Below are 20,873 nucleotides of genomic sequence, written 5' to 3' on the forward strand. Positions count from 1 at the left end.
CACTACTTATGTTCACAGCATGTGAACAGGTATTCCCACTCATTTCTCTTTTTCAAAGATACCTAATAAAAAGTGTTTTGGGTAAGAAGAGACTTCTCTGGTTTCTGTACAAGGTTACTCCATAAGCAATTGTTTGGCAATAATTTACTTCCCTTAAGAGGATTGCAAACATTCTGACTCTTCTTTTCAGATACTATCCAGGTAAGAGAATTCAGTTACTTTAAGCCACTGCTGAAAACCATTTGCCAACATGTTTCTCCTGGAGCTTTGCATTTGGGGGACACAAATATCTCTGCAACAGTGAAAGCAAGTAAAACAAGCAGCCACCACTGTGCCCCTTCACCAGGCAAAATCAGCATATTTGTGCTACACGTGTGCACAGAGACGGAAAGGGCAAAGTGCCATAAAGATGGATAATTTACTAAAAGCCATTTTAGTGATCTCTGAAGGGGTCACCTCTCTTACATCAATACACAGAACAAACATGCACAGGGACACTCAGTGCTCCCAGCCCACAAGAACCCTCCACACATATGAAACAATACTAAATATGTCTTAGGAAGAGGGTGGTGGGAGAAAGAAAAAGCTGAAATTGTGGCTTTTCTTCTTCACTTTTACATATACCCTTTCATTCTCTCTCTGCCCTCAATATATACACGAGGATTTTTTCCTTCAATAGATCAAGTTCCCCTTAAGTTAAAAGGGTAACAAAATTATCTGGTTTTGCATCCCTGTATTAAGTCTCACTGTACACTTTCACTAAGACAATCTCACTCTATATTTTATAGGACACTTAGCGAAGGCAAATCACATCAGATTGCACCTCCACACAGGGGAAAATAATTTTAAATAAGAGAAGATAAACAATTATAAAGCAAAGAACAATAAAGTATCATGCTTTTGCTCACAGTCCCTTTTTTTTTGTATCTCATAGATGTGTGAAAATTTTACAGAGGGAAACAAATTTCAGAGGGAAACAAATGCAAGTATCAAAGTGACTGCACTTCCACACGGTTGTACCTACACTCTCACCAGACCCATTCTCACCATCCTCCCTCCCCCCAGAGACATGCTGCCTCCTACTCCTCGATTCCCATTTCTTGACAATAACACCACTTAATAGTCTCTTATTTCAGCAGCCATACGAACTACACACAACATTAATGCCTTAGACCCACAGAGCACAAATATACTCCTTTTAAACAAGAGCCTATGGAAAAAGACTTAAACGTGTTTGAAAGCAGATCAAGTGAACATTGACAATCTTAGACCATTCAACTGTTTGAACTCAATACCTATGGGATAGAAAGCAAATGGTCTACCTTTGCCACTCTTAAGAGCATGCAAAGAGCAAATGCTTGTTCATTTCCTGTGTTCTAGGTCTGTAACCATGCTGGTTACCTGGAACAAGTCTTGCCACAGGTGCAGAGTGTGCCAATACCCACAGCACCAAGTGCTGGCACCCCCAGTGCTGCCTCCCAGCTTGTGGTGCCCCAGCTCTGACAGCTACACGTGATGCCACTGCAAACCCACTCACCAAAACAACCCCTCTTGTCCCTGAGCTCCAAAGAATGGCAGGAAGACAAAAATTGTCAGTTCTCAGCCTTACTTCACTGACAACCCAAACTGAACATAGACAGCTGGAGATGAAATGTTAAAAAAACACCACACAGCAAAAAACCTTCTATGGAATGTGGGTAACGCCATACGGTAAGAAATGAGTTCTGTATGAAAAGTCCTGATAGGAACAGCCATAGAAACAAAGTTAGCAACTCTTCTAGCCAAATGGAAAACTGCTGATAATCAACTGGATTTATAGGGAAAGGGAAGAGGTGTCTTACTGTTTACTCTGCAGCCAGCAAAATAAAAACAGGCAGGGAAAATCCCACACAAAAGCTACCCCCACACAGAGTACATTAGTTTCTCCCCCTCAGGTTGCTTCAAGTAGCTGATGCTTGGGCACAACAGAGTGAATCAGTGTTTTTAACACTCTTCTAGTGGGAAGAAAGGAAAAAAAAGGCAGCCAAGTTTACAGGACAAAATAAATAATCCTTAACTCTCAATTCAGATCAGTGTGGCTGGGGGGAAAAGCAGTAGTTTTCTAGTTACAGGGTGTGGGAGGGGGAATTGTCATTATTTTCTTTATGGTAAATGGAAGTAATGACACAGACTGAGCCACTGGAGTGGCTTGTCCTGCAAGAAGTGCTGCAGTCTCTGCCTGCTCCACTCTTCACACTGAAATTTCTTGGACTTAAGCAATCTTTTCACTCTAAATTGTTCACATTTCATTCCTGAAAGTACCTCACAAACAGCAGTAAGTCCATTCAAATAAAGCTTATTGAATGGACATTCTAAGCCATCTTTATCTATAAAATTTTGTATGCATATACTCATGCAGTTAGATATCTCAACGTGTTTTTTCCTAAAAAGTAGTTCTGACTAATACAAAACCAAATGATCACACTTCCTATCTAAAATGAAGGTACTCTGAATTTCTTTCCAAAACAAACTCAGGTTCAGTTAACTGATAAACAGAGGTGTTTATATCACTTATATTAAAAGGTATTTAATTTCTAGTATATATTACAAGGCACCCTGATGGCACCATTACTACATTTTTTCAAAGCAAGCTGTTAGCTTGTGAAACAGCCAGCTCATCTTCAACTTACCTAGCAGAAGAAAGGAGAAGTGTTTCAAATACTGACTTGTTAAGAAACATCACCACTTTTTATTTCTAAACACTGATCTGGTCAGCACAATACTTGAAGAGGAAATGTTATTGCTCCAGTTTCAGACCAAATTCAGCAATTCAAGCAGACAAAACTTGGCTAAGCCACAGGGAAACTGCAGCAATACTTCTCTTTGTGTTGACTTATTTAATCCCAGACCCAGATTTAAAAGCAGTCTATACTACTGCACAGAATAAGGATTTTCCATAAAATTTAGACAAAGAAAGTTTTTTCCCAAAGCTCATGCAAGACATAATAGTTGGCTTCTAACTACACTTTTCCCCTTTCATCTTGCACGTACAGCCCAGCAAAGCGGCCGCTTCGGAGAGGTGCATTATCTCAGCCTTCAGAATGAAAATATGACTCTTGGATTACCTCACAGATCCCTCTGTGCTGATGATCAAATTTCCTACCACTGCCTGCAAAACACGGGGTTTGTTTACTACCTCTGCCTGGGGCCAGCCGTCAGAAAGCCGCGCACGGGGCCAGCGGGGCCAGCACAGCTCCGCACCCAAAGCCTCCAGCCCACCCAGCTGCCCTCTCCTTGCACGAGTAACTTGGGCACTCTGCAAGAACCTGCAGCTTTGTGAACGAGCTGTTAGCTCCACAAGTGCAGCCAGAAGATTTACGTGGGCACATCCAAGTCACATCGTGCAAAGCAGGCACATCCAGCAGCGTAAGCCCAGATGCAATTCCTGTGTTTGGTGTGGATTACCTGGATGGTAGGCTCTCACCTGCTATCATCTGCTTTTGGATTTTAGCCCAACAATTCTTCACATCACTAATTAAACTAAAAGCTTATATTCATTATTTGTGAATGCCCTTGAGCAGACCATAAAGGCATTTTAAAAAGAAAATTCTGAAGATTCTGCCATTGCCATATTAACACAATTTCTCATTAAAAAGAAAAAAACTTTCATTTTTCAAGTGTTGTTAACAGAAAAGGCTGTTAAGATTTTTTTTTTTTTTTTTAGTAAAGAATTAAACACTGCTTTAAATCTAATGGGAAGTTTTAGTGCCCTTCAGAAAAATGGCTTTTTTCATCTTTGTGGCTTGTGACGTTTATGGTTGGATTGGTTTTCTTTGGTTCCTCCCCCTCTTTTTGGGGTGGGGTAGGGTGTATGTTGTTTTTTCTAAATGCCACATTCTCTCTTTCCCTCTTCCTCTGAGCAGGGGTCTCTATTCCTTAAACAACTCTACTATGGAGCTGATTTTGATGACCAAACTTTTTCAAGCTATGGTCACTTGTCATTTATTCTCTCACCACACAACTAACTTGCAGCTATAACTGGGATGTAGATAAACGTGAAAACACTCATGAGGTGCACAAAGGATTGAAAATAATCACCTTTAAAAGCAAAAGGACTTCTAAGCATGCATAAATATTTTGTTTACTTAATATCCTTAATGGAACACTGCACTCAGCTTTTTCTTTTCTTCTCCCCACCCCTTGTTTTCTTCAGCCACCAAAATAGCCAAAGGCCTCTTCTCTCCCATCACCTGTTTTCCTAGTGCCCACAGGGCCCTGCCACTTGGAGCAGTCACTAGTTCCATTATGAACCAGCTAAGAAAATCTACATCAGCTGTAAGAAGCAGCCCCAGACCGAAATTTGTATCATGTTCCCCTGCAGCATGTGGCCACACAAGGGGCTAGGGAGCAGTAGGTTACAAAAAAAAAATTCTTCTCTTTTCTCTTTTTTTTTTGTAATTTCCAGTGAATTCAGCTCCCTTTAAAGAACCCAAGCAGCAAAAAGGAAGGGTGAAGGATACTTCAGAGTCATTTCTGAAGCAAAAAAAGGTACCAGACTGCAATAATCAAAACACCAACAAGATACTTTGTTCTAAGTAGCTGCTGGATAAAGCCTTGCAGTGTTTTTATTTTGCACCTCTTCCCTACTACCATCTCTTACTTGGCAAGAGTTTGCAAACCAGTAAGAAATCCAATGGAAATAAGTAACACATAGCACATACTATGTAAAATTTTGGCAACTTTTTTTTGGTACGGGAGGTATGGCACCAGATTAGATCTCATCTAACAATAACTCAGTGATTCACCCTTCTCAGACTGAAATATCCAAATAAAATTAGCAGCACTCGTAGACAAATTCAGTAGCCACCATGCTGCTGAGACCAACTGCTCAACCACGAGCCTGTGTGTGCAGAGAACATCGGAAATGCTTCCCAGATTCCTGACACCACAGTGATAGACAGGGAGCACAACCTATTTTGGTCTCCTACAGGTCACACTTCAGTGAAACTACAGTTGTTCGTACTCAATTTGAGTTCACTGTACGCTCCAGATTAAACAAATTCAGTTGTGGGAGGGGAGGGAGTGGAGGGGAAACAAAATAGCAAGAGTTGCTCTCCTATGCACTTACAACATTTAATTGCAAGACCTCTTTTACACAGTCTCAGCATTTGCTACTTTTTCTTTTTTTTTTTTTTTTGCTATCAAATATCAGATTTAAAACACTCAGGATGAGAACAAGCTATTTCTCAGAACTCAAACTGAGCATGACATTAGGGTAGTTGAGGGACTCATCCCACTTCACCACCACCTCGCTGTTTCACCCCACACGTGCAGTTTTTAAAGAAAAGCCTCTTCGCTGCCTCTCTCAGGCTACTCCACAAAAACTGACACAAATTAATGTCCAATTCCTAAAAAAGGATCTCAGTAAACAAAGATTTCTGCTGGGTCTAGAAAATGGAAACACAAACAGTCATGTTGCTGAAAACACCATCTAATTTCAAAAAGCTTACCAGCTATATCTAGAATAAAACCAGACTAAGAAAATATTTCTCTTTAAGTGTATATGTGAACTTCAGCTACCATACTGGCTCCCTGACATTTTCAAGTCTCTTCCACAATAAAAAAGGATAGAACCAAGGGCAAGCTACTTCATTTAGGCGACTGTATATATGATAACATCTAAAAATATTAATAGTCCTAGTTGCTTAAAAGAACAAAATACACCAAAAGTAAAATGAACAAATGCATAGAGCAAATCAACACTTCCAAATGTACAGCCACAGATTTCAGGCTCTTTCCAGTGTTTAGAGCCACTCAAAGTATCTAGAGGTGTGTGTGCACATGCACACATGGCTTTCCCTCTGCATCTGCACTGACTGAAGCTTCCATTTTTACTACTGGTTTTCAGAAATATATATATTAATCAACATCACAAGAGGACAGCTTAGACTGATATGATAATTGAGCATTTGAAAGATACTATGCTCATCATCTGATGTTCCAGCAAAACCTAAAAATGACCTGCAGGTAATTTGCTCACATGACAAAACTTTTTTTTTTTGTTAAATTAAAAATAATTTCTACCTTTCAATCTCAAGACAAATCAAGAAAATTTTTAAATTGCTGGAAAGACAAACTTTCTTTTAAATCTTCTAGAGGACACTAACAGGAGAAAAAGTAGAATACTCCACCAGTTTTACATAGAAACATCTAGCTTATTGTACATTTCCCATTATCTTTAAAATAAGTAAGTTCTTCTATCTCAACAGCTTCAGTACAATAAGCCTTATTAACACAAGTTTAGGACAAACTTTTAAAGTATAAATTGATGCATGCTGTAGCCAAGAGTGCACAGACACCAGTTCTCACTTTGATGCTCTAGCCATCATTTCCCTAGTACACCTTGTTGAACTAATGGAATAGCAGCAAGAAGAGCACTCAAGTGCTGTCCCTTACTAATGGCAATTCCACGTGGCCTTAAACTGATTAAGTGACCTAAATCAGATGAGATATAACACCTTCACCAGAGGAGTGCTAGAACCCTTAGGGTTTGCACTATCACCACCAAGCAGCTTCCCTTCTTTTCGCTTGCCCTGGCAAAACCCAAAAATCATCAAAAGTGACCATTCTGCTGTTTGACTCGTCATTTTTATGCTGACTATCAATAGATGCAGAAATTTCTTTCCTAAATGACATTGTTTCCTCTATATTTCTGTTACTTCTTAATTCTCTTATTTGTTACTTGCAAAGAGAAACAAATTTGGTGTATGGTTTTCAAACACTATTTTCACTTTTTTAGTAATTTTCTCCTCTACAAATTCAATGCTATTCACTTGCACAAAAATTTTGTGGAGAGAAGAGCACCAAATGAAATTATTTCATAGCTGTACTTCCAGAAAAATGTAACATGTTATTTAGAAGACCTGCACAGTCTCCCAAAGAAGAATTTTATACCCTTTTTATACCCTTGAAGAATAGAATGTGCCATCCTTCAGCTGGTACATAGAACTAAAGAGACACACCTTGCACACATAAACAATATTTTATACATTAAGGTGTGATCTAAAGACTGGTTACTGAAAAAAAATTAGCTCTCTAGCTGACATATTTTAAGTGAATTTATGCAGTAATAACCATGCAATTTTTTTTTTTTTTTTGAGCAATAGGTTTGGTCAGGGTAAGTATATCTACACTAGTAAATCCTCATGCACAGTAAATAATTTGTACTGCCATAGTTAAAGCATCACAGATTGTGTGTAAAGAGTCCTTTGCAATATTTTACATTGACTTAATAGAAATGCTGTTAATTATATCTTGCATTAAACTTCATTTTTAAGAATTACCAAAACAATCTTCTGTGCTTTTGTCATAGCAGCTTTGATTAGTGCACACAGGCTTACACAGTATAATATATGAAAGCAATCCCTGAGCTTTCATACCAGGGCTTGATTAAAGCCTTAGAGTATCATTTCATTCTGTTCAACTGGAAAAGTCAACAACTAAAATTCAATTGTTCACTGACTTTAAATTATGCAACATTTCAATTCTACAATTTCTTTCAAAGGGAAGTTATTCTGAAAAATTGTTTGTATATAAGAGGTGTGAGTGTATTTTCTTTAGCAACCTTTACAATTAATATAAAGTAATTTTCTCCACATTAGTAATGCTATTAAAAAATCTACCCTGACTTTAGGTAGTGATATATAGAGCAATTATAGGATAATGCAATCACCTTATAAATAATTTTTTTTTAATTTCTACAGAAAACAGGATATAGCATCAGGTTTTGAGGATGAATTTCACAGACAGCACTGACTTTTTCACAGTCATTGTAGATTTGAATACACTGCAATGACCAGAGAACAAAAAAATAGAGTTTACATTTCTGCACTGGAAAGTACACTCTTTACATAGCATTTAACATTGACATTGTTTTAGTTCACTTCACATTAAACTAAGCAAAATTGTAATTTTTGATTAGTTACTCTTAAAGAAGAGAAAAGGCTTATATCATGCTACAGCTAACCAGTTAAATCATAATTTATAAGTTAATCATCATTAATGTTAAGATTATTTACATTTAGTAATCTGCAGTTTTCAAAGACGTGGCATTTTGCTGGGTATTTAAATTAAGATTATGAACAAAGTTCATATGAACAAAGATGATAATTTTGACCACATTTAATAAATTATTTAGCAGATAATTAGTTTGACTTTAGTTTGTATACAGATGTGCAAGCTTATTATCACACAAGACAGTAATTACTATCTTATTTTTACAATCATATGGCACTGATTCATAAACAGAGATACCCAAATTAGGTGGTACTTGCCCCCACAAACAGATTGTGTTGCTTTTACCTGAGAGCACAGTTTATCATAGTTTAAATACATCTCTCAAAGCTTCTAAATTCAGCCTTTCTACCTGGATATAGATATACCCAGGCAACTGAGGATTTAAGAACATTTTTTTAAAGACCTGGAGAAGGTTAAAATAGCAAAAAAATAAAAATAAAGCTTAAGGAAGACTGTGGTGTTGTAAGGTATTTAACCACAGATATAAGTCATCCTTCTTTGGAGGTTACTAACCACTTTTTGCTAACACTACTGCTTGTGCATCTTCTTTACTCCCCACCATCATCTCCCCAAAATTCAGCTTATTTCAAATGATGCTGGCACCAGCTTCATGCCTAGAGCTGGACTATGCAATGAGACAAAATTACCAGTACCAACCAGAACCGAATACCAAAAACCCCAAAGCAAAGCAATCACTGCCTCCCCCTCCAAACCTCAAAGACATGCTTCAATACTTCACAGCCACATACACATTATACAGAGAGCAAGGGAAGTTCACAGGGATGAACGGTAGAGGGAAAAGAGATCAGGGCACCTCATCAGCCCCCCAAACCAGGCCAACCTCTCCTTATCTCGCCCCAGTCTCAACAGATAAGTGACACACCACAGCCACCTCCAGAAAACTATCACTGCTCTAATGCCATTTGTTCCCCTAGAATTTGCAGGCTTCCATCGTGGTAAAACATGGTTAAGTTTTGGACAGACTTTTCCATGCTTTGCCCTTTTTTTTCCTGTTACTGCCCTTTTCTCCCAAAAGTACCACCCAAAGTGATACATCCAGTGACACAAGTGAGAACTCTGTTAAAGAGAGGCTTTCTGAAACACAAAATCACATGTGATTTCCACCAGCAGTGGAAATCTAGCTTAAAAAGTTAATCTTAACTTCAACTTTGATTTGAAAAACCATTTTTTGAAGTGTTCCAGCACAAAACACAGCACTGCTGTACAGCGGGAGGCTGAAATAACCACGCATGCAGCGCTGGATCTGAACAGAAGTCTCAGTTTCACGTTAAGATGCTGAGCTTAGCGTGTGCAAAACCAGTAACAGTCATTCTGGGTGAACTCTGTGGATCAGGTGACGTGAGCCCAAGGGCCAGGAAGAAAAGCAATATGCATAAGCTCATTATTTGCCACAGAGGCAGGCAAAACCCAACCACTGAATGAAGTTCTGTGATTTTAGCGAAGCTAGTCAAACACAAAGGTAGAGCAATCCTTATAATTTCAAGACTTCAGTTAATGACAAGTCTTCAAACTGTTTTCCCAAGACTACTTTCAAGAAAAAATTGGTAGCTTCAACTATAAATAGGTTAAACACAATTCTGCTCGTGCTTTGAGTTCAATTGAACAACTATCATAAAGCCCAGTTGTACAAAGGGCGTGTACACCACTTTTATCTGGAGCTTATCATACTATGTTAAATGCAGAATTTGGGACATATTTACATGTCAACAATCACTTCTTGTTAAAACTAGCCAGTGCAAAAGAATGGGTAGAAATCACATGATTTATAAAAATCTTCTCTCAAGTGCATGACAGGAAAAAAAAAAAATTCTGAATAGAGGTATATAAAAAAATACATTCTAAATAAATACAATAAGCAGCAACCCTGAGCAAGGCATCAAATAGAACAGGAACTCACCATTTGCTATTAGGACTCAGACCACCACTGAGGAAAAAAATCCTAGAATTTAATAAAAAAATATCCTCAACTTTTTGACAATTACAGCAATGTGGTGTGTTTGGTTGCTTTAGGGAGTGGATTTTTTAAAGTATTTTAGCAGAATAAGCATTCTGATGGATCTTCAAATGAACTAGTATTAGCAGGACAAGAACAATTTTACACCACTCCTACTGAGTTCCAGAATTCAACTCTGAAAAGAAATTAAACTCTGAAAAGTAATGACTACACGGTATTTAAAAAAAAAAAAAAACAGCAGTAAGAGCTGTCCATTTCTCAATTAATTCTCATCCTATGTTAAAAGTTTCTGTGCATGTAGAAAATTCATACAACCAGGTAACAAACAAGTGCTGAGATAGTGCAGCACTTCTCTCAGGTCAGTAGTAGTGCCTCCTGATCAGCAATGGCATTTTTTAACACTTTTGGTTAGCATAACACCAAGTTAGGCTGCTGCCCACCACCACCTAGAACTCCTTTAAATAATTGAGCTCATATTAACACAAACCTGACCCAGTGAGGGCTCCTGCTGCTGATCAGCCCCAGCACCCACTGAGATCAATACTGCTAAAAGACACTCAGCATCCAACCCCTCTGGCTTGGCCCTGGTGAACAGCTCCCTCTGTACACCAGAGCAATGGTTTGCCATGAAGAAAGATGTGCTTCATTCAGGAATCCTGTTGCCTTGGTAGGAAAGACCCCTGTGCTCTCTACAGCACAGAAGTACATAACTCTAACCAACTAGCAGCTCAGTGGCAAGGGGAGCCTGTGTGAGCTGGTGTGCAGTTTGCAAAGTCATTTGAAAAATTACTTCTAAATTAGCTGCAATAGTCCAAGATAGACAATTTTTTCCCTAGCCATTACCTGCATAAGTTTGCCACCAAACTTTCACCAGAAAATCATTTGAAGCAGGTATATCAGAATTAATATTTAAAAAGGATATTATAAATCTAATTATAAATAAAATCTATAGTCATAGATTAAACTACTACCTAAATTCCTCAAGCATCCCATAAATTATGTTTTCCAAGCACTGTCCTAAAGAGACTCTTCTTTGGAATTTCTATTTTAGATGTAGGAGGAAAAATTGAACTATTCTTCCATGATAACCAGGAAGCCACCATAGCAGAGAATTTCCCCAATGCTTATAAACCAAATAATCCACTCTATCACCAGAATTAAATTTCTGGATTATCTGTTCTGTAACTGCTTTAAAACTACTGTTTAAAAAAAAAATCCAAACAAACAACTGGTGTCTTTTGCCTTTGCTAGATATATGCATTTTCCCTATCAAAGCTAGAGACATTTTGTCACCTCTGTTTCCCAGGAGTCCCCCTGCTGCACACTGGGGGTTCAGGATTCCCTCTGACGGCAGGGGAGAGGGGGCAGAGAGCATGCAGGAGCAGGATCTAGGGTAAAAGTTGTGTGGAGCACCTGCACAGCACAACTCACCCGGGGCAGGGATTCCCCCAGCCCTGCCCTTGCTCACAGCCTGCCCTCCTGCCCTGATGGTTCCTAGAAAATTAGAACCCGACCTTGATCAATGCATGCTAGATATTTAATGAATAATTCCAAATCCAAGCCCAACAAGGTTTTTACTCCATCTCTGACTGCTCTTTTATATGAAATTTCAGGAAAATAAGTAACTGCAAATCCAACTAATAACTTAAGCTTATTATTTTTTCCAACAGAAATTTTTGTTCACACACACTAGAGTTCCCTTTATTGGGAATTCTGATTTCTGCGCTACAATTTTTAATGCTCCATTAAGGTGAAGTGAGCTCCATTTTTGAGGGAAAACATATAGAGCATGTACATTTAACATTTAAAAATTAGAAAACAATTTACCAAAACAATAAAACACTTCTACTTTCAAAGAGGAAAAATGTATTAGACACATGGTGTAGACTACATATTTTAAAATAACATTCCTAAAGTTCAGCTGAGCATGAAAGTTAATCTTTCAAAAGTGAACATTCAGCTCCAGTTGTGTTCAAGGGTATTGGTACTAGGAAAAAAAAAAAAAAAAGAAAACCAAAAAAACTCCCAACCTTACTATTTTTATAAATTCTCTAGATATTTTTAGCTGGTCCCTTCTTAAACTGCAAATTATTTTATGGTAATACAATCTTTTAAAATGCATATGTGGCTATATATATACACACACACACACAAGAGACACACATATACATACACATTCTCTTAGAAACTACTGATTGGTGAGAAATAATGCAGAGGCTACAGCCACAAGATAATCAAGACACCAAAAAATTTAAAATGGAGTAAAGCCTTTCCCAGCTGAAGGTCCTCTATTTCAAGGCGGTTTCTTCTCTGTACTTAGTCCCATACCCAAGAAGAGTCAGATCCCTCTTTGACTCATTATTTAAGATCTTACCCAAATTTTAACTTAATTAAAAGCACAGAACACTTCATTTTGCATGTGAGTGGCAGTTTTCCATTCATGCAGCCCCGCAAAAGGACAGTTTGAGCAGATGCTGATTCCCCTGCACCATGAAGAGGCAGGCTATAGGGGAAGCACATGGCTGCTGGGGCTGTGCTGAACAGGAGACATTTTATACTATAGGTTCCTCTCGTGCCAGCTGTCACAGTAATACAAGTCAGCAAAATAACAATTAACATTATAATTTTTCATTTTGAAATTTCGATGCACTGGCAGAAAAAAAATTGGAAAACCATCTTTTTTGGCACCACTCTTTTACTGCCTTTACACATACAGTATTTTAAGGTTTACTAGGGTCAATTAATATTGACTAATATGCACTTCATTTGCTAAGTATCCCATGGCATATATCAAGATTTTCTTCTCTGTTAAATATATCCATCTTTGAAAACACACTCACAAACCAATATTGCAGATCTGGAAAGAAGCAAAACCAGGAGATAATACAGAATTACAATTTTTTGATACCTACCACAAAAACACAGGAGCTCTTGCTCCCACAGAGAAATTTTTCAAAGCCAAATCACATATTCCAGTTGATGACAAGAAACAACCATCACTGAAGTATCCAGATGGACAGACATGCCCAGAGAGGCTGGGTAGCACCAGCAAGCACTGGGCTAACTGGTCTCCCCAGCATACCCCCAACACAGAAACACAGGGAGGTTTTGGATGGCACATCCAAGATATTTTCTTCATTTGTACAGCAGAGGTAACACTCACCCAGCAAAGATGCAGGGTGAAAAGGAATTCAAGTGCCTACATTTGACATGCCCAGGAAAAAAAATAAAGGAAAAAGTATGGAAGCCTGAGACTAAAACTATAAAATAATGCTCAAGTATTTGATTCCATCATGATTCTAGACAAAATAAGGGAAAGTTATGGTTTTATCTTAGCTTTCAACAGAAATTAGCATATAACTTTACGTAATTCTATATTCTCCATCATTAGAGATGAAGAATGGACTCACGTGGAGATAGACATTTTGCATAGGAAAATAAAAGTACATTAAAATACAATGGTCTTGAAACACTCTAAAACTACATAAAGCACCTTGATTTTGCTAAATGTATCAAACCCATTCAAACTTTCTAATCCATCCCCCTCTATATACAAAGCATGAAGTTGTCATCCATACTTCTTAGATTTTAGAACATTCCGTTTTTGCAGGTGCTCTCTATCCATTTACTGATTCTGAATAACCAAATTCCAATAATAAATTTTACTCTTTAATGACAAGAAAAAAAGGTTCTAGATCAATGTTGTCTTGTGCCTATCTCACTGGGCTCATGTAAGGATGAACTCATCAGAAGAAAAAGTGTGTTTAGCTGTGGTCCATGCCACTATGTATTTTTTACCAAAATCCCAGGACAATAAAATACTAAAAGATTAGATGACACTAAGGAGAGGAACAAGTTTAAGGAGTAAAGAATCTTTTTTGTGAGGTTCCCTGAAGGACTAGCCCTGTCCATGGCTAAGTATTAGGTGTATTTTAATTCTGTCTGGGTCCCTCTCTCAGAGGCGTTATGGGAGCATCACAGTTTCTGTTAGGTAGGTAAATCTTAGGCCATTTAAAAATGTTCAGGTCAAAACTAAGCATTTGAAGTCCACCCAGTAGCTAGCCAGAAGCCATAAAAGGACTCCAGCACTGTAGAGTCCTATGCTCTGCACTTAAAAGAGTGACTGAAATGAACACAGCCCCATTTTATAAAAATGCCACCTTCAAGGTCTCAAAAATGTGGAAAATGTTATTACCCCATGCTTAAAGTGAAAAAAAGGGAGAAATAATAAAAAAAATCTTAAACATTTCCTGATCATATTTTTACTACCCTTGCATTACACTTCCAAAATGTTATTTTTTATTCCACTCCTTTAAAATTTACCATATCTATGCACAATTTAAAGTCCACTACAAGTATATTTCTCAGGGTACCTTCTGTAAAGGGAAGTTAGCAAAACAAGAACAGGACCAACCTTTCAGGACACACATTTACAGCTGTGTTTCATGTGTTCCAGCTGATTTTTAAAAACTACAGCAAGAAGGGATTTTTTCTTAATTAATGATCAAACAGCATGAGGAACTATTAAAATTAAATTTCCCACAATGTAAGAGTTAACACAGTTAGTGAGGATTATCTAGTTTTTTCATAAGAACTCATTGTCTGTATAGGAATAGTCACAACTGGTGTTTCCACTCTAGTTGTAAAATTTCAAAGATTAAAACCAAAAAAAAATCTGTTCACATCTGCAAAAACAAATTTTGAAACAGAATAAAAACTTTAAGTCACTATGTGAAGTTTTGGCCCTGCACTTTCAAAAACGCTAAGTTTGCACACAGAAAAGAGAGCAGATACAGCTAAGAAATGGCGTATTTTCTAACATGTCTTCTTTGAGCATATTTCTACCTACTTGATATTTACAGAAGCAAAACTAAAAATCAATGCCACTAATTATTTTTTTAATAACTGTGACCATTGCAGGCACCATGCATACTTTAGCCTCACAAAACCATTTCCCACCTTCTTGTGCACATGGAACACAAACCCTCATTACACTGAAACTAAGCAACACAATCCAGTTCTCATCTAATGGTCACTCCTGGAACACAGGTGGCTGCAAGGGGGACTTGGGGCCTGTTTTCCTCAAATCAGCCTTTGGACACCTCAGCATCAGAGGTGAAGCCCAGCTGGCAGGCCATTGCTCCCCCCAAAGAGCAGCATTACCTGTAGGGTGCAGCTCTGTTACCCACTTCTCCTGCTCCCTTCCCAAACAAATCCCCCAGAAGAGACACAGGGAATTTATTTTCTCAACAATGAGCCCTCGAGGTGGGGAAAAAAAAATTAACCTTCCAACTGGAAAAGCACATCATCATTAGCACAACTGAGGTGTTTGTGGGCATTTGAGGTACCTGAGGGCCCCAGGAGCAGGCAGAGCGGGTCAGGTCTGGGTGGAAAGCCCACCTGGACATGGAAGCCAGGCCGGGAGGCTGCGCCAAGCACATCCCCAGGTGCCCAGAGTCAGCGCCTGCCCTCCCCCCTCATTACGCACAAGTGACATCAGGGCCATTTGAATAATCAGATTGCAGCCTACATCGCCTTGTGAGATACCAGCTGCTCCTGGGCTGCGCCGAGGCCGTGCCCAAAGCCTCGCACCACAAGTTCCACGTAGGCCATGGGCAGCCACCACCCTCCTGCCGCTTCCTCGGGAGAAAACTCAGCTGAGCGTGGATGTGACTAACGGTGCCCTGCCTTCCCTCGCAGTCAAAATCATTACAATGCCTCCTCCAACTTTTGCATAAAGTGACCTAAACCCTTAAATATTGCAATAGCCTTCTTCCACACCAAGGGGTCTGAATGCAGAAATGCTGCATTCCTTTGGCATTCTCTCGAGATTTCAGGAGTAAGTCAGGAATCTACTCCTGAGCTTATTAAATGCTTTGCACCTCCCCCAAAGTAATTCCCCACCCTTCCATCAAGAAAACCTTGACCAGGTCTCTTTTTTCAACCACAGCATATCTCCTGGTCTGTTTTTTAAATACTTCCAGGGAAGTGGTGGGGGGGGAGGAAAGCCACACACCGGCTCTCTCCTTGCTTCCTTCCACAGCAGGTAGGAAGGCAATTTTGCAAACCTGGGTGTGCCCACTTCAAATCAGAAGATCCAGCAAAGGCTGGAATGCAGTGACTACTGGGCCCAAGAATTTCGCCCTGAATAGCAAGCCAGGCACACTCCATGTCTTCCAGATTCAGCTCAACTTTATGGCAGCCCTAGCTGACACCACCTCTTGACCTTCCTTTATGTGACAAGGATATGGATTACCAAACCCTTACCCTTTCCTCCTGTGCACCTCAGCTGGCTCTGGAGAAAGATACCCACAAACTACCTTTGTGAGTGATAATCTACACACCCTGGTAAAAAAAAATTTAAAAACAAAACAACAGAAACCCCCATAGAAATCGTGCTAAGGAGGCTGTGAGGAGGGGAGCTAGGAGTCTCCATGAGGCAGCCTCAAAGCAGCAGAGGTCAATACAATGTATTGAATAATTTTGTTGCACTACAAAACAACTTTTGCTCTTGAGAAGCAGTCATTTGACCAAACTATTAATTGTACTCTCATGCTGAAAGACAGACTTGACCCATCCACGTTTTTGGTTTTTTTTTAAATGGCGTCGCTTCTCCAGCCATATCTCTCCAGCCCGCTGGAGAGCACAGGGCCCTTTGGAAAGCACTTCCCGGCCTTCCAGCGTGCAAACACACGGGGTGGGCCTGGCCAGCAACACCCCCCACCACACCCCAGCTGCTCCTACACCTTGCCCTGCTGCAAAAAGATACAAGGACTTCACATGAGTTACTTTGAAACCACCTTAACCTCTTTCACCAACAATACTCAACATTTGAAACTGCACTTTTACATGTAACTACCAACTCCAAATATGCGCCCACTAAGCAATGTTTAGGAAAACAAGGAAAAAAGCCTCCAATTTTCTGACATCCTCCTTCCCCCCCCCAAAAAAAAAAAAAATTAGACATTTATAAAAGGAACAAGAGAGTCACTATTACATATGGAGGCCACTGAATGAATTTTAAGTGGCTCTCTATATTAGATTTGGGGAGAGGGGGAGCAGAAACAAAGGGGAAGGAAGTACAGTCATGAGAAATACAATTTAATTTTCTGTTAAACAGTAGTATAAATCTGAACTATATCTAATGCATTCCAACAAGATAATGCACGGTGAAACAGTGTTTTAACAAATAAGGGCTTTGAGTGAAGCAACGTGGGTATGCTGATACAATTACATCGGCAATTTTTTCAATATGCCTATATGCAGGCAACACATGCCTAGAAAAGTGCTTGAAGCTCAGTGCAGAATTCTTTTCAACAAGTTACAGACAGATAAATGTTTCTGATAATTGCTAATTCACAAATAGGACACGGTACCCAATACAAAGAATGGACTTTTACACCATCTCAGCTGGCAGCTGAAAGAACTGAAAAATACTTTTAAACGCATTAAACAATGATTTAAAAACAAAACAAAAAAAGTTGGGGAAGCACCAGTGATTTTATATTTACTGTTATATGAGTGTAATGAATTTATTTTCAAAAGCATAAATAGAATGCTCTTTGTGCAAGCTTAAGATTAACAAGCATAACAGTAGATTTATTAGACTAATAGGAAATCATCAATTTTTAGATGTCCCATGGAATTTTCTTCTTAAATCTAAAAGTATATTCCATCTACAACAGTATTTTTCTATACAAAATCTATTAAATGCAGGCTACTGTAATTCAATACTATATGCATTGCATATTAAAGGAGAAAAAGCACATACACCGTATTCATTTTCAGTGAAAAGTATCAAATAAATACAACCATAAAGAGTCACATGCAATGAATTTGTCCAGAGAGGGGTTCCCCCTTCCCTTAACTAGAGCAAAAAACCTCCATACTTTCTCAAAGTGAAGCTTTCTTCTAACACTAAACAGATGATCAAACTTCTGATTCTCAAAATACCATGATACAGTGCCTATCGAGACAGATAAACCATCTTCTCCAATCAACTACCTTAAAAAGACTGCAATTTTAAAAATAATCCTGAAATAGTAGAAGTCCCTTGTAATAAAGTTTCACAGACATACTTCCCAGATTGAATAATGGAGTTCAGGAACAAGCACGTGGAAAGTTTGATCTATTTTTTTTTTTTACTCTCTAGTGCATGCCAGGTTTTCTATCATATAAATATTTGTGAAAGAAGCAAGCTGAATTGCTATAGGCAGCATAAAAATACTACTGCTTTATTCCAAATATTGCTTCTTTACATGAGGCCCAACAAAATTACTGCCTTGCAAAAATTAAACGTATGTTTAGAAATTAAGGATGCATAAATCCTGTCCTTACTGGGAAGGAGTCCTCCTCCTGCTGCTTCTATAGTCCAGCTCAAAATAGCGATGATAAAATCCTCTCAAATACAGATGAGACTTCTACTATGGGCCTGTAAAATGCTGCAGATTCCAACATGGCAGGATCAAAAAAAATATAACCACCAGTATATTTACAAGGTGCTTTTTGTTGCTGAAGCAGAGCTCACGTGCTTGCCCGTTATACAGTGCACAACACCACATTTCATTTCCTGCTAGCACACAGATTTTAACTCCTCTCACGGAACTTTAAATTTTAAAAATCTACACGATCATTTGCCATCAGACCACAATAATTTGCTTCTCCCATAGAAAGGTGCTTTTTCAAAAAAAAAAAAAAAATTGTACCACTGCTGCCTGGCCAAGACACTATATTATAAATACATGGGGTGATTCTAGAAAACCTCTCGGACTGCACTGAGTGCACGCCTGTGGGTTTAAGAAAGCGGTCCATTTATCTACAGGGAAGAGAAACACAAACCTAAGCATTTTTCAAATTGCTTCTCACTGGATAACTAAGGGCAAGGGGCGGTGCGGGGAGGGGGGGGGGGGGCTGGGGGGGGTGTGGATAAAAATAAATTACCTTTGTCTTTTCGGGACCGAATGTTCAACTTCTATGAGTTTCCCATGCAGCTCCACTTTACCTGCCGAGATAAACAGAAAGGGGAAAATATTCGAGCGCGGCTGTGCGTCCCCGTCTCCAGGAGCGGGCTCGCAGGGGTGCGAAGCAGGAAACGGGAGCGCAACACGTTAGCCCATTCATCGGCAGCCGGGGCAGCGGCGGCGGAGCGCGGCCGCGGCGCCCGCCAAGGCGGCACTCCCGGCGCCCGGGGCCGCGCCGCTGCCGCGGGGGAGCCGCGCTGCCCTCGGCGGGGCCCCTTCCCCGCCCCGCGCTGCGAACAGCCCGCGAAGCGTCGTGTGCGGGAGCCGCGCTCGGCCCCGTCTCGGGGAGGGGGAGCGGCGGCTCCGCCACCCCCCGCGCCGCCAACTTCGGGCGATTTTCTGCGCGGAAGCGGGCGGGAAGGGAGGCGCGGAGCGCAGCCCGAACCCGTCGCCTCCGAAGCAGCCTCTCCCGGCAGACCTGAGCCCATCTCCTCCGAGGCAGCCTCTCTCGGCAGACCTCCGCAAAGCCGCTTCACGCGAAAATAATTTATTTTTTTTTTTAAGCACACAAAAACAGGATGTCGGGCCGGGAGCCGGCGCTGCTGGAGGCGGTGATGGGTGCGTGAGAGCAGCGAAGAGAAACCGAAATAAATAGCATAGCAGAGCAGGGCAGCGCGGGGCGGGGGGGCGGGCAGGGCTGCCCCCTCCCAAGTTTGGAGCAATTCGGCGGCTCGCCCCCAGCCCCGCGGCCTAAGGCGAGCCGAAAGGAGCCTCAGCCCGCTCCGGGGGGAGGCGGCCCCAGCGAGGGGCTGCGGGGGAGTCCAGCTGTGCCCGGGGGGTGTGTGCAGCGCTGCCCCGCGCAGGGCTCCGCGCCCGCAGCCCGCCTCCGCCTCACTGCACTCACCGCCCCCCACCCCCCCCAATGCAGCGGGGGCCCCCGGGCGGGCAGGGCTGGCCGTGGGGCTTGGAAAAACATGGGAACCGCCGCGCCGCGGGTCCCTGGGCCCAGGCTCCCGCCCCTCCCCGGCCACTCCCGGGGGGCCGCCGCCGCGTAAGCCCCGCGCAAAGGCTCCAGGGGAAGGCCGGGCGGCTCCGGCCGCGCTCGGAAAAAACAGTTCCCATCTCACCTGAGGGCGGAGGGAACGGGAACCCCCCCCCTCCGGTCCCCCCCCCCACCGAGCAGCGGCGCGGCCCAGGCCGGCGCTGCAGCCGCTCCGCGGCCGCGGAAGAGCTCGAGAGGCGGGAGCCGTCGGGGCTGCGGAGAGAGGGCGGGGGTGGTGGAAGGGGCCGCTCACCTGAAAGTGCCTCGATGGCCTTCATGGCCCAGCTCTCGTCGGGGCAGTCCACGAAGGCGTACCCCGTCTTCACCAGGAACTGGCCCGAGAAGGGTATCTTGGAGTCCTTAAAGAGACTTTCCAGGTCGAGAGGGCTGACGTTCTCGCCGAGGTTGCCGATGTAGAGCTTGTTCATCTTCCTGGCGGCTCGGGGAGGCGCGCACCGCGGGCTGCAACCCTCGTCTTGCGAGAGGAGGTGGGGAGGAAGGGGGAAATAAAACAAAATGCGATGGAGGAAGGAGAGAGCGAGAGAGAGAGACAGGGAGAGGGAAAAAAAAAATCAGATCTGCAGCTTGTGTCCCTCCCTCTCTCTCTCGAGGGGTAGAAAAAAAAAAAAAAAGGAGAAAAAAAAAAAAGAAAAAAAAAAAAGCGTGGCCAAACGGGAGTCCTAAGTGCCTGCCGTGCTACCCGGGCGCATGGGGGGCACGGGGGAAACACCCAGCGCCGGGGCCGCGGATGGCGGGCTGAGAAGAGGAAAAGGAGGAGGGGAGGGGAAAAAAAAACTACTTTTTTTGTCTTGCCCCCAAGCCCCTTTGGCAGCAGCAGGCG

General features: G+C 41.4%; 1 protein-coding gene across 1 annotated transcript in view; it reads right to left on the reverse strand.

Annotated features, from left to right (window-relative positions):
* The window catches only part of IGF2BP3 (insulin like growth factor 2 mRNA binding protein 3), a 112,185-nt gene extending 91,520 nt beyond the window's left edge, over positions 1-20,665 (reverse strand). The window contains exons 1-2 of the mRNA XM_054637634.2: positions 20,286-20,665; positions 18,971-19,031 (exon numbers count right to left, since the gene is read on the reverse strand). Coding sequence (XP_054493609.1) covers positions 18,971-19,031; positions 20,286-20,460 — 236 coding nt within the window. The 5' untranslated portion in view covers positions 20,461-20,665. The remainder of the gene's footprint in view (positions 1-18,970; positions 19,032-20,285) is intronic.
* Positions 20,666-20,873: the final 208 nt, after the last annotated feature.

Source organism: Agelaius phoeniceus, chromosome 1, assembly GCF_051311805.1.
Source record: "Agelaius phoeniceus isolate bAgePho1 chromosome 1, bAgePho1.hap1, whole genome shotgun sequence".
Lineage (NCBI taxonomy): Eukaryota > Metazoa > Chordata > Aves > Passeriformes > Icteridae > Agelaius > Agelaius phoeniceus.